The sequence below is a fragment of the Lissotriton vulgaris genome, chromosome 9, assembly GCF_964263255.1.
Source record: "Lissotriton vulgaris chromosome 9, aLisVul1.2, whole genome shotgun sequence".
NCBI lineage: Eukaryota > Metazoa > Chordata > Amphibia > Caudata > Salamandridae > Lissotriton > Lissotriton vulgaris.
In genome coordinates, this window is record NC_141697.1 from 909,569,585 (window position 1) to 909,582,648 (window position 13,064).

The following is a 13,064-nucleotide window of genomic DNA, read 5'->3' on the forward strand; positions in this document are numbered from 1 at the left end:
TGAACCTGCATGATGAGCAGATCTCAGAGTAGACACTCTGAAGCCCTGAACTATCTTACCAGGAAGAAAGACTTTCTTCAACCCACCTCTGAAACACATTGAACTAAACATGTTTTAAGATTGCTGTTTGTATATTTGTACCTCAGTACTTTGATTGCAGTACACTAGTAAGACAGAGTTACTTTGACATAGAACTGTGGATCTCTCATTAGTAGAAGAGTAGTTGATTCAGGGCTGGTAACAAGTGGTATTGACCCTGCAGGCAGAAAATTAAACATGTAACTGAGTTCTAGATTTACTTTTGTTTAGGTTTATGGCTGTATCCATTAATGCTATCAAGAATATTATCTGCCTTCTTCATGGCACCCCTAACACACTCTTCTAACCCCTTATCCTTCCAATATTTTTCCCCCTCATAGTTAGTTTTGAGAAATATTATGTGGTCTTTCAAGAACTTACACCATCTATACTTATAGAGTGGCAAATGGTCAGTCTATCTCAACCATTAGTTATTGGGTCATTCACATATTTGTTAGCCAACATTCATGAATGTGCTCAAAAAGATAAAAAACTTGGCTTTTCCATCCTTGAAACTCTCATTTGCATCTTTGCTCTGTTTAGTTACTAAGCTTCTTAGTTTCCTGATCCCTACAGGAGAATGGTTTCCAGCGTGGGGGTACACCGTTGGGTGTAACCAGGCGCAATACAAATGACATTATTATCACTATTATTATTTTTTTTAATGTTTTTCATAAAGCATGACCAAACACCTGAAGGTACTTTGTTGCTCGAAAAAACACAGGGTCTGATTCACAAAGGTAAACTGAGACAAAAGTCTAAGTTTGCGACTTTAGGTATTCACAACGGGCATTTATGAGTAACAAAGGGCGTTTACTACTCATAAATACCCTTTGTGAATACCTAAAATTTTTAACTTTACCACTTTTGGTATTCACAAAGGGCATTTACGACTAGTAAATGTCTTTTCTGTATACTGAAAGTCGTAAAGTGAGACTTCCGTCTCATTTTACCTTTGTGACTTGGGCCCATAGATTTCAAATATAACAGCTGAAAAAGCGCAAATAAGGCAGATCCTATTTGTAAACAAAAAGTCTTGATCTGCTATCTAAATTTCAGCAAAGACCTTTTGATTTTAATTTGTAACGGAAGAGTGTTCCATAGTTTCGCCGCAACTACTGAGAAAGATCTGCCTCCCAGCGTTGATGTGTGAAATCTAGGCACATTTACTGGTAACGCTTGTTTCAATCTCAGATTGTGTTTTGGAGAGTAAAAAGCAAATGCCTTGATAGAGGGCTATGTTTCCCTCCGTAAAGGGCTTTATAAACTAGGCAAAATGCTTTGAAATTGATCCATCGCTGAGCTGGCAGCAAATGGTGTTGAGCTCTTGCTTCTGAGATGGAATTGGATTTGCTGACATTTAATATTAGTGCGGCTGCTGCATTTTGAACCTTTTGTAACTTTTTAAAATATATGGTTGGAACTACTAAATGCGCTGCGTTGCAACAGTCCAATCTAGTAGAAATAAATACATTGACAATTTGAAGCCTTTGCTTAACTGAAAAGATATGAATGATTCTCTTCAAATGCCTCAGTTGGAAAATGCATATGTATGGAGCATTTTATTTCTATCTACGTTTGGCTATATCATTGATACAGCAGCTGTGCGAGTCCATGCAACACAGAAGCACCGTACGTAAAAAGACTCCACCTCTGGACGATACCACCTCCTCCCTCTCCATGGAGCTGCTTTTTGGGGTACAGGCAGTGTGGGCAAAGACACCACTATGTTTCATGGATGGTTGCGGTATCAGTGAATCACAAAACGCACCCCATGGGCTGTTTTGCATTAGAAAGCGTGTCAATTCCTCGTGAGGTCTCTCGCTACTGGGAGCAGTACCCGGCAAAACACCTATACAGAGGCAGCATCAGACACTGCAACGGGCTCCTACGCTCATGGTGGTCATCGGCTGTGTGTTGACTTCTGTTGATAAGGCTCTCTGAACCAGTCAGCTCAGGTCCAATATACAAGCCTGTCCAGGACACAGATAGTTAAAAAACACACACTGCTTATAATCAATTGCTTCATCTCAAAAGAATCAAATCCATTATTCACATTTAGACAGAGGCAATGCATTTATTTCAAAGATATTTAAATCTTTATTGTTGTCATTGAAAGGTTCTTCTAGGAGCCCTTCTTGTGGTATGGGTGAAAAACATGATCATATCTTTCCTATTTTCATTTCAGTACAATGGCTGCCTTGTGGAGGCATGAACAATCTTTACAATTGGCTGCATTGTTTTCAGTCACTTTGTAAATTGTAACAATAAGGCAATCTGTCAACAAATTGTTTCTGTATGAAGGAGCAAGTTACATGCAATACGTTGGTAATTCACAAGAACAAAAAAACACAAAAACACCAGATCAGAGCTCCTCAGCCTACACGGAAAGAATGTAGGATACAGTTGTAAGGACATTATGTTTGGTATATTTGTAGCTTCCGTTGTGCAAAGAGCTTGGAACGCTTCAGTTTAATCTTTGTCTTAGAAACCAAAGTCAGTTTTTCAGGCCTTTCTCGCTCCTCGTCACAGACCCTCTTGATCATTTTACTGTATATTTTTTTTAAATATGTTTAACGCAGAATTGTTAAGTGTTTTATAATCTGACATTTCATACAGTTTGTTTATACTATGAAATTGATTGACTTTGGCACAGCCTTACAAAATATTCAAGTAAGGTATGCGCATTACGCCAGTGGCAGATAATGGAATATAGCGCCAACTTCCCACCTTGAACTCTGCCAACATTATAAATGGAATGCTTCTGCCTTTGTGCTTCAAGAGCTAAACTGTTCAGTTACTAGGAGTTTTAAATTGGAGTTCTGCATTTTATAAAGATCAAAAATAAAATGAAAAAGAAGAGGCACTTTCCTGAAATTTGGCAATTACCATGCTGAGTTTATGATCAAATTCAGAAGAGTGGCTCGCTATCTAGTTAGAAAACCTTAGTATGGCACATTAAGACTGGCAAGTAAGATGGGAGAATGGGCATTTGTCTCACAGTATTGTCAATTAAGGTAAGTTCTGCTCAACACCCATCCTCGGTCAAGTAACAAATAGCTTAAAAGGACACTACGGAGCCAGCACAATGCTTTCCCCACCGCAATCCGTAGGATCATTACACAGGCCAATAAAAGAGCCTTCCTATTAAGAATTGTTAGTTCATGGCTTCCGAGCAGAAGGCACTTCTATGATCTTCATCCATCCCTGTAGTGGTTATTTCAGGAAGCGGATGCTCATCTTCTGCTCAATACTCATCTTCTCAAGAGACTGATGGGAAATAAATACAATGTGAGAGTTATTCCTTTTTTTGTGACAATATTTACAAAAAATTATACTAACAGTAACACAGGCTTAAAGACACAAAACAAATCTATCCAGTGAGCCCGATTTATAAACTGCACTTTATGGTAGGTTTTGTAGAACTAACTAGTACCACAACACTTACTTCAAAGTGCTAGTCACAAACTGCATTTTTGTAGTAACTTACACATTTATATACATATACATGTGTGACTTGCACTTTTGTAGTAACTTACACTTTTGTAGTAACTCACATGTGCAACTTACCTTTTCTAGGGAACTACTATTTGTACTTTATGGAGGTAGGGACTTCTTAGGAAATAATGGTAACTTAAATTAGATTATTTAAAATAGTTAAAATGTAAATAAATATAAATTAATGTTAAAATATTTTAAACTAGTACATATTTATTATTTGATTCGAAAATATGTAATAACCTATATTTAATTCAAAACATATGCAGCATTAAATTGTATTTAAAATAACATTAATTTTAATGTATTCTATACATCACTTTTAATAATTAACAATGCACAATAAACATTTATTTTCTTTACTCAGGTGGCAATGAATTTTGTATTTAAACTTAAAAAATAATTGTAATTTAATTTAGTATATGTATATTAATTAAAGTTTTAAGGCAAAAATAATTTGATAGTGTTGTAGCATTTTTCTCTTCTGTTCTACATTTAAAGTAAATATATAAAATGGATTTACATTAATATGTAACATAAAAATATTGTAACTTTTTTTAAAGGTTTTCTTTTTATATTCTCTATACTTTGCCATGCAGAGATTTCTGCCCCAGCTACATAGTCTTCCTTTGGTAAAATATATGGAAAAATAAAAAAAATGCATTTTACTACAAAAAAAAGTAAAACATTTTTAATGCATTAGATTACTACAAAAGTGTAAGTTAACCCCTTCGATGCTGATGACGAGCTGAGCTTGTCATCAGCCACGGTGGTCGTGTGCTGATGACGAGCTGAGCTCGTCATGTAACGCGTTATTTTAAAAAATGCGGCACAGCGGAAAAATAACCGCCGCAGCGATGCGGTTAAGTGTGTAAGTTAATACAAAAGTGTAAGTTATTACAAAAGGGCAGTTTGTGAATACCGCAAATTGGTAAACGTATTCAAAATTGTTAGCTAACTCAAAGTGTAAGTTACTTTTGTGAATCAGGACCAAAATCTTTAAACAGTCCAACAAATATCAAGTGGCACTTGATTCTGAACTTATTAAATTGTTTCAGGTGAATCTCATAAAATATATTTTGGCAGTGAGCTAAATAAGTGAGAGAAGTACAAGTATAATACAGGTGCAGCACAAGGGCATAGTTACTATGGCGCAGCAGGTGCAGTGGCACAGAAGCATCACTAAATCCTTTATAATAATATTTTAAAAGCTGTCCTGCAGTAAGAGGGCTCATTTGTATTGATTGCACCCAGGCTCGGCATCCTTGCTATGTCACTGGGTGTGAAGGGGCCTGGTCTCCAATTTCCTTTGGTACTACCTAATTTTTGAGAATATCCAAAATGGTTAACACAAGGCCGATGACTGCAGATTGATATATTGCCGCTTTAGAGAACTGAAAAAGTAATATAAACCATTTTCATGAATTCCAAGCTGATTTTGAGAAAAAAACTTTCATTTGGAAAAAACCCAGCTCATCTCACAGAGCCTATCAATGTCAGATAAGTATCAAAAAATGCAAATTAAAGGAAAAATAAAAAATTAGTCACTTTTTAAAAACACGGTTGATGAATTCCTTTTTCATTTCTACAAGAAAAGGACAAGTAAACAATACAAATGTATCTGGTGGAGGGGTAGGAGGGAGCTTTACTCTGCCGAGAATTTCCCACACAAAAAAATTTAAAAGTCCTGAAGAAAAGGACCAGGGCCAGGATGAACAAATCAATGTTGGGAGGGGCATGGGATTAACGATGACATGAATCGGAAAATGAGGGGTGCTGGTGAGTAGAAGGCTGAAGCACAGGCAGGGCCGGACTGGGAATCCAAAGCGGCCCTGGCAACTTTGTCAGACCAGCCCCCGGGGAGGGGGCAAGTGCTGCTTTTGTTACTGGGGCCCGAAATTGCACCACCGCTGCAAAACCACCCCCCAGTAGCAAAACTAGCCCCCACCCTTCCCCGTTACGGCCAGTCCAGCCCTGAGCATAGAGATGGCGGTGCACTGGAGAAAGTGTGGTTCAGAAACGGGAACACACACACAAAAACTAAAATAATGGCAAAGCCAATTGATCTGGTGTTGGCCTCCAACCTTTTGGCTTTGTCAACGGTTGGTTTGTTTTGGCATGTTGTGCAACACTTTATCGAGGAAGCTGCTGAGCTGCCTTCAATGTAAAAAAAAACATTGGCTAAAAACTAAAAAAAATAATGGGAAGTCTCAAAAGGCACACTTTGCCATAGTAGTGCCTGGATGTGATCCTTGTGAAAGGGCAGAATGATGTCACTCAAAGTCAAATTACCCAGTGGCTGGAGTGGGTCGACCCACTGCCATATGCTGTAGAAGGTGGAATTAAAATGTGACCGACACAACAGCAGACCAGTGGATGAAGAGTTTTTTTTAATTGTTTTTAAAAAGCTACAAATGACTGTATTGAAAATTGAATAAACCAGTCTGTGCAAAAATACTTTCCATCATGAAAGACGCTCATCATATATGCTCAAAGCCAGTCCTTTGGAAGCGCTCAGTAGAGAGAGTTGTTATAAGCTGTTTTACCAGGTTTGGTTTTCTATGATTTCACATACAGTCTTTTTCTAATTGAAAACAGATCTCCAAATTCTATTGAGACGAGAGCAATACAGTCAAAATTGCAAATGAGTACAAACGTTGGTAACAACAATCACCAAAGGCCCTCAATGAATAAGCGGGCAAATTAGTAATTCAGACTAATGGGAGCCTAAAGGCCACCCTATCACCTGTGTGTGCGGCCACGCAAGACAGGGAGTCAGTTTAAGATTTGGAGGAAATGATCCTACTCCATGCCATACCTGGGTGTTCCGGAGCGGACACAATTGATACTCTGTGTGTTATTAATACATAAACGTTGCAGTATATGGATTAATAGACTATACTGTTGCTCCATCTATCACAATAGCATTGGCCATAACAGCACAAGCCATATATGGCGGGCACAAGACTAGTGACTTTCCGCTTGGGCCACTAATGACTCGTCCTCGGGGCAGAGAGGGTTGGTTCTCGAACGTTTCGAAGTTTTAGAAACTGGGGGTGTATTTACAAGCCCCTAGCGCCACTTTTTTTTTACGCTCCAGCGCTCTATGCTAGCCCATATTTACAAGGCAGCGCTAAGCCACGTTGTGTGGCTTAACACAGCCTTGTAAATATGGCCCTATGCAATGCAATTTCCTACAGCAAAGGCGCATGCAATCGGTGTTATTGTGGGCGTTCCCAGCAACACCCATGACTTTTTGACACTGCTACAGATTTACAAGGATCTGTAAATCTGAAGTAGCGCTAAAAACTAACACCTTTCAAAAGGCGGAGTTAATGTGGCACTCAAGGAGAAATACTTTTATTTCTCCTCGTTTTATGCTTTTTAGGTTTTGCCTGGCGAAAAGCTGCGCAAGCAGCGGTTCGCACAGGCGAAATCTTATGTTTTGCAGTATGACTGTTCGTCCCGTCTCTGTTTCCCATTGGCTAGCTCCATAAATGGAGGCTAGCTATTGGAAAACAGAGGCGTCAGTCATTTTGCGAGGCGACTCGTGGGCGTTTCTGAGAATTTTTCTCATCCGGCCCCTTTTGTTACGTCAGTGCGGCGGTGGGCGGGGTTTATTCTTTTGTTCATCGAGGTTTCTTTTCGTCATTCCGTGGCCGACCGCCGCCGAAGGAAGTCCAGGTGAGTGCCTTTCTTGCCGTTCCCTCCCCCCTCCCGCTGTCCGTGTGCCTGCCCGCCCCCCTCCCGCTGTCCGTGCGCTTGCCCGCCAACCTCCCGCTGTCTGTGTGCCTGCCCGCCCCCCTCCCGCTGTCCCTGTGCCTGCCCGTCACCCTCCCGCTGTCTGTGTGCCTGCCCGTATATTTCCTCCAATCGCCTTTTTTCCCTTAACTTTCACAGCACCAGCTTTCCCATCATTTCCTTTGCTCCAGCTACTCTGCTCTTATTCCATCGTTATGTTCCATCGCAGCAGCCCCATTCCTCTCATCCCCTTGTAATAAATCACAGTGGCCTTTGAACCCATTACCTAATTGTATAATACAGTGGCGACACTTTTACGCACATTACTTCATTATAATTCACAGCACCATCATGTTTACCCTATTTCAACATGATAAAGTATGGTTCTGACCCCTTTACCAGAAGTCTCTTTATGTATCCGCATTGCATCCTTGCCGTTCCCCCGCTGTCCGTGTGCCTGCCCGCCACCCTCCCGCTGTCCGTGTGCCTGCCCGCCACCCTCCCGCTGTCCGTGTGCCTGCCCGCCCCCTCCCGCTGTCCCTGTGCCTGCCCGCCACCCTCCCGCTGTCCGTGTGCCTGCCTGCCACCCTCCCGCTGTCCGTGTGCCTGCCCGTATATTTCCTCCAATCGCCTTTTTTCCCTTAAATTTCACAGCACCAGCTTTCCCATTATTTCCTTTGCTCCAGCTACTCTGCTCTTATTCCCTCGTTATGTTCCATCGCAGCAGCCCCTTTCCCCTCATCCCCTTGTAATAAATCAGAGTGCCAACCTTTTACATTCATTCTTTCTTTATATTTCACTCAGTTATCCTGATTTCCTCATACGATATCACGGTACTAGTGTTTTCACACTGCTCCCTCATCGCGTATCACGATGCCTCCAATTGTCTATTATTATATACCATGGCACCAGTCGCGTGCCACTATCCCCCCATTTTATTTTGTGGGGTCGGATATTTCGTGCTCATTTCCTCGTTTTGTTTCACGGTACCAAGGTGTACCCTCATTACATTCATTGGACTGGCCTTTGAACCCATTACCTAATTGTATAATACGGTGGCAACACTTTTACGCACATTACTTCATTATAATTCACAGCACCATCATGTTTACCCTATTTCAACATGGTAAAGTATGGTTCTGACCCCTTTACCATAAGTCTCTTTATGTATCCGCATTGCATCATTAAAACAGCCCTTCTCTACGAATTCCCTCATCATATATCATAACAATCGATCTCTTCCCGGTTAACCAATGATACCGTACTTCGATACAAAAGTTGGTAAAGCGCCTACACCGCTGGAAGAAGTGATGTGTGCTATATCCAGCAGTAACTATCTTACTATTGTTTCTATTAATATTGCGACAGTTAATCCGATTCTTATTGTTGTTATTCCAGGTTTTTCGGACCAGTAGTACTCGTGTTATTGTGGGTGTTAAAATGTTTCTGTGGCAATCGCTGATATCCACCTGCTTTTCTCTCCCACTTTTTAAAAAAATTTATAACAATCTATTTTTTATTTGGGTGTGGGATTACATCTGCTTGAAATGTAGAGGTCTCATCCAAAGGAATTTGGGGACTTCCCTAGCTTTCTGTTTAAATTATCTTTTCACACGTTTGCTGACAATTAGTATTTTCAAATATAGTTCTTCAAATTAACAATGCAATACCCTATCGTTATTAAACATTAATGGGCACTGCACGTGTATGCTGGTGATTTAATACGGAACACCAGGTATTCAGAAGTGTGGTGCTGAAACTATAAGTCTTCTTTTAAATCTGCACAGAACTGGCTGAAAAATTTGTCGCTATTTCTCCCTTTTTACTCTATAAATGTGCCTGAATTTACGTCATCTTCAGCCACTTGCTCAAGGTATTTCGCACCTGTCCGGATTATTTCGCTGGGTGGCTCGCGACTCTGACGTCTGACCCAAACTTCTTAAGAGAGAGAATATTTGAAAATCACACAAATGGCCAGCATGCCATAGAATTCTCTATGGCCACTCATTTGACCTTTTTTGTTATAAGACGATGGTTTAATTATGTCAATCTAAACACAACAATTACACACATAGTAGCTGTGTTGCTGACAATTTGAACAAACACTCCCTGCTGAACAGACGGAAAAAGGCGTGGAGTTTGAAATCTGCCAGGTCCCTGGGCACTTTGAGACCCGTCTCACCTGGAGGAAGATATGGCCATTCTAGTGATGCGCTATCTATCGTGATGTGAGAGCCTTGCGCAGAAAGCTCTGAACGCTACTCCTGTCTGGTGGAATGTGGCACAGATTGGGACCGCGACCTGTGGATATGTGCACCTGGGTTACAAAGTGACATGTCTAAGCCGAAGTCAGTACAGAAACACGTTTATTAGCCAAAGTGCCCAGAACACTGGTACCCTGTGCCCACTCCTCGATCAAAAAGACGTTACCGTCAAATACAATCATGCGTCCAAGCAAACTCCGTTTTCATCCAAAATGCACCATTTCCACTAAGTGTAACCACTGCATTCTGCACACCAGTGAGCACCGCCACTGCGCTCCTAAGTTACCATAAAGCACATGTTGGCGCTATCTTGTATATACATCCCGTGGGTGATATCCATGCAGACTAACACACCGTCTACACCCCATCACAAACTAACGCTGCGGAGAGCCCTCCACACCAAACACCCGTGCAGCTACTGTGTGATAACCGCGTTATCTGTAGAGTACTGTGCATTAGTGATAACGCGATAGTGATACCACGGCGCAATCGCGCACTTACTAGCCCCACTTTTGTGACTGCGACAGTTGTGAACCATTCACCCATCGCTAGCCAGGTGATTTAAAGTTCGAGAACGCCAGATGTTTAAATAGCTTGAAATCAGACGCAAATGCACGCGCTTCCTATCTCAGGCTGCAAGTTTCCACGCAGAATGTACCTCAGGCGTATCCCACTCCGGTGCATCTGTGTGTGTGTGTGGCTAGCTCTGTGTGTGTGTGGCTGGCTCTGTGTGTGTGGGTGTGTGTGTGGCTGGCTCTGTGTGTGCAGCTGGCTCTGTGTTGGTTCCTTTGTGTGTGTGTGTGTGTGTGTGTTTGTGTGTGGCTCTGTGTGTATGTGTGGGTGCAAATGCAATAGGTCTCAAATTTGCGAGAGATTTAGCTAATGGCAATGTAAATGACAATGCCATTTATTTATCTGTTTTCAAAACTAACACATAAATACAAATTTTGTCATTTACAATGCCAATATCCCTAACTTTTCCAAAGGCGAAACCATTGCATTGTAAATGCTTGTTCTAATGTGTGAGCATTCTGTAGCACACATAGAAGGAGCAGAACGCCATTAATTATTGTTTTGTGCAGGAAGGCGTCCCTTCCTGCACAAGCACAGAATCATGCCTGCAACGCAGGCACCTTTGCACCATTGTGCAAGGGTGGCTGCATTGGCGCTATCCAGCTTTTTTAGCGCAGGGGTGAGCCGAGGGATGCGCTGTACTTTTGTTAATACAGCGCATCCCTGAGTTTTGGAAAATATGCAGAGTGGCACAGCAAAATTGTTTGCGGCACCACGGTACAACATTTTCATGTCAATATGCCTCTATCTCTTCAAATAAATGTCACTTAACTGCAGTGATGTACTCTAATGCTAATACCCTAAAGTGAACCGCTTTCAAATCTTAAAATAACAATTTTAAAACAAAATCTGAATCCTTACCATATTTTTACATTACATTTGTTGCGCGATTTACATGCCAACTATTTAAGGTGACCAGATTTTGAAAACCAAACACTGGGATATGTCACAAACCCAGAAGAAGTGCTATTTTATTTAATTGACAGCACTCACCAGTATAGAAAACAGGACGAGGCCCTAATGGGAAATTATATTTTAATTGTTATACCCATTATTAACCGTGTTCACTAAATTGCTTTCTGATAACGGCTGCTAACTAATACTACACCAGTACATATGAAGACTTGCCCCCCTGAGTTTAGGCAACCCTCTTTGAAAACGGGAACATGTGCTAAATTTACTGAAATAGGCTGGGATAGGTGTTTAAAACAAGCATTGGAAATGCAATAGGTCTCGCATTAGAAAAGTTGGAGCTATTGGTCTTGTAAATGACAAATATTTTATTTATTTGTTGGTTTTTAAAATAGCTAAATTGATAGCTTTGTCATTTACAACGCCAATAGTTATAACTTTCGTGAATGTGACACCCATAGCATTTGGAATGCAACATGTTTTGTATTTACGTGACTTAGATGGCAGCTCTGGTCGTTAGGCCTCATCTCTAGAGAGCAGGAGAGTACAGCAGGGGAGAGAAGCACAGAAATGCAATAGGTCTCGCATTAGGAAAGTTTGGTATTGTAAAGGACACATTTTTTATTTATGTGCTTGTTTTGAAAATAGCGAAATTAATAGCTTTGCTATTTACAATGCCAATAGTTTTATCTTTCGCAAATGTGACACCTATTGTAACACAATATGTGTTGTAGAACTGAGTGGTATGAGGGTGAGGGGTGTGAGGGTGAGGGCGTGTGAGGGTGAGGGTGAGTGGGTGTGTGAGGGTGAGGGTGAGTGAGGGGGTGTGAGGGTGAGGGTGTGTGAGGGTGAGTGAGGGTGTGGGTTAGGGGGTGTGAGGGTGAGGGTGTGAGGGTGACTGAGGGTGTGTGAGGGTGAGGGGATGAGGGTAAGGGTGTGTGAGGGTGAGGGGGGTGATGGTGAGAGGGTGCGAGGGTGAGGGGGGTGAGGGGGTGTGAGGGTGAGGGTGTGTGAGGGTGAGGGTGTGAGGCTGAGTGAGGGTGAGAGGGTTGTGAGGGGGGGTGAGGGTGTGAGGGTGAGTGAGGGTGTGTGAGGATGAGGGGGTGAGGATGAGTGAGGGTGAGGTTGGACGAGGGTGTGTGAGGGTGAGGGTGTGAGGCTGAGTGAGGGTGAGAGGGTTGTGAGGGTTTCCTTTCATTTGCCTCTTTTGTGAAGGCCTATAATTTCCCACTGCAGCAATGCGGGGGGAACTGCCCTCTCTCCCGGGTCTCTTAGGGGGGGGGGTCCCACAGGGATCTCGCAAGGCCAAAAAAGCGATTTGTTTTGTTTAATTTGTGGGACTTCACCTGTGAAACTTCAGAGTGAGCGTAGTAAAGAATGGTATCAAAAAACATCACTGTACACTTTAAATTATTGCCTATGATCCCCAGGACTGACTTGTAGTCTTGAAGGTACATTGCAGTGTATGGAGAAGAGTGGGTAGCTTTAGCTGGATGTCAGGCTCTTCCTAATTCAGCGGAGAAAGCTTGAATCATGTTCCTCCAATAACCACTATGACCAAGGGTGATTCCAGATCCTGGTCCGCGGTAGATCAAGTGCTGTGACTCCCATACAATTTAAAGTGACATGAGATATTTGAGAAGCTATAAGACCCAGGAAGAAGGGACTTCAGTCTCTTTTCCGCAAACAGCTCTCCAATCCATGTAGTTATCGAAACAAGACTATTGAAATCCATTCTCTTTAACTTAGTAACAAAGGTTTTTGTTGTTGGGGGTAAGCTGTTCTCTCACGTTTGTTGTAGGGTAGATGAGACGAACTTCAGGATATTGACACCTTAGGGCAGTCTACACAAAAGAGCGTAACAAATTTTTTTTTTCGGAAAACTGGTTTAACAGTCTTGCTTAGTGGGAAACACTTTGATTTTCTTCATGACTAGGGCAATGCAGACCTCTAAAGATGTCTTCGTTTTGGATTTTTACAAACATATGTGCATGGAAT

General features: G+C 41.7%; 1 protein-coding gene across 1 annotated transcript in view; it reads right to left on the reverse strand.

The window, feature by feature from the left end:
• Nucleotides 1–2,154: 2,154 nt before the first annotated feature.
• CHP2 (calcineurin like EF-hand protein 2) overlaps nucleotides 2,155–13,064 on the reverse strand; it is a 193,387-nt gene continuing 182,477 nt past the window's right edge. The window contains exon 7 of the mRNA XM_086938705.1: nucleotides 2,155–3,348. Coding sequence (XP_086794831.1) covers nucleotides 3,295–3,348 — 54 coding nt within the window. The 3' untranslated portion in view covers nucleotides 2,155–3,294. The remainder of the gene's footprint in view (nucleotides 3,349–13,064) is intronic.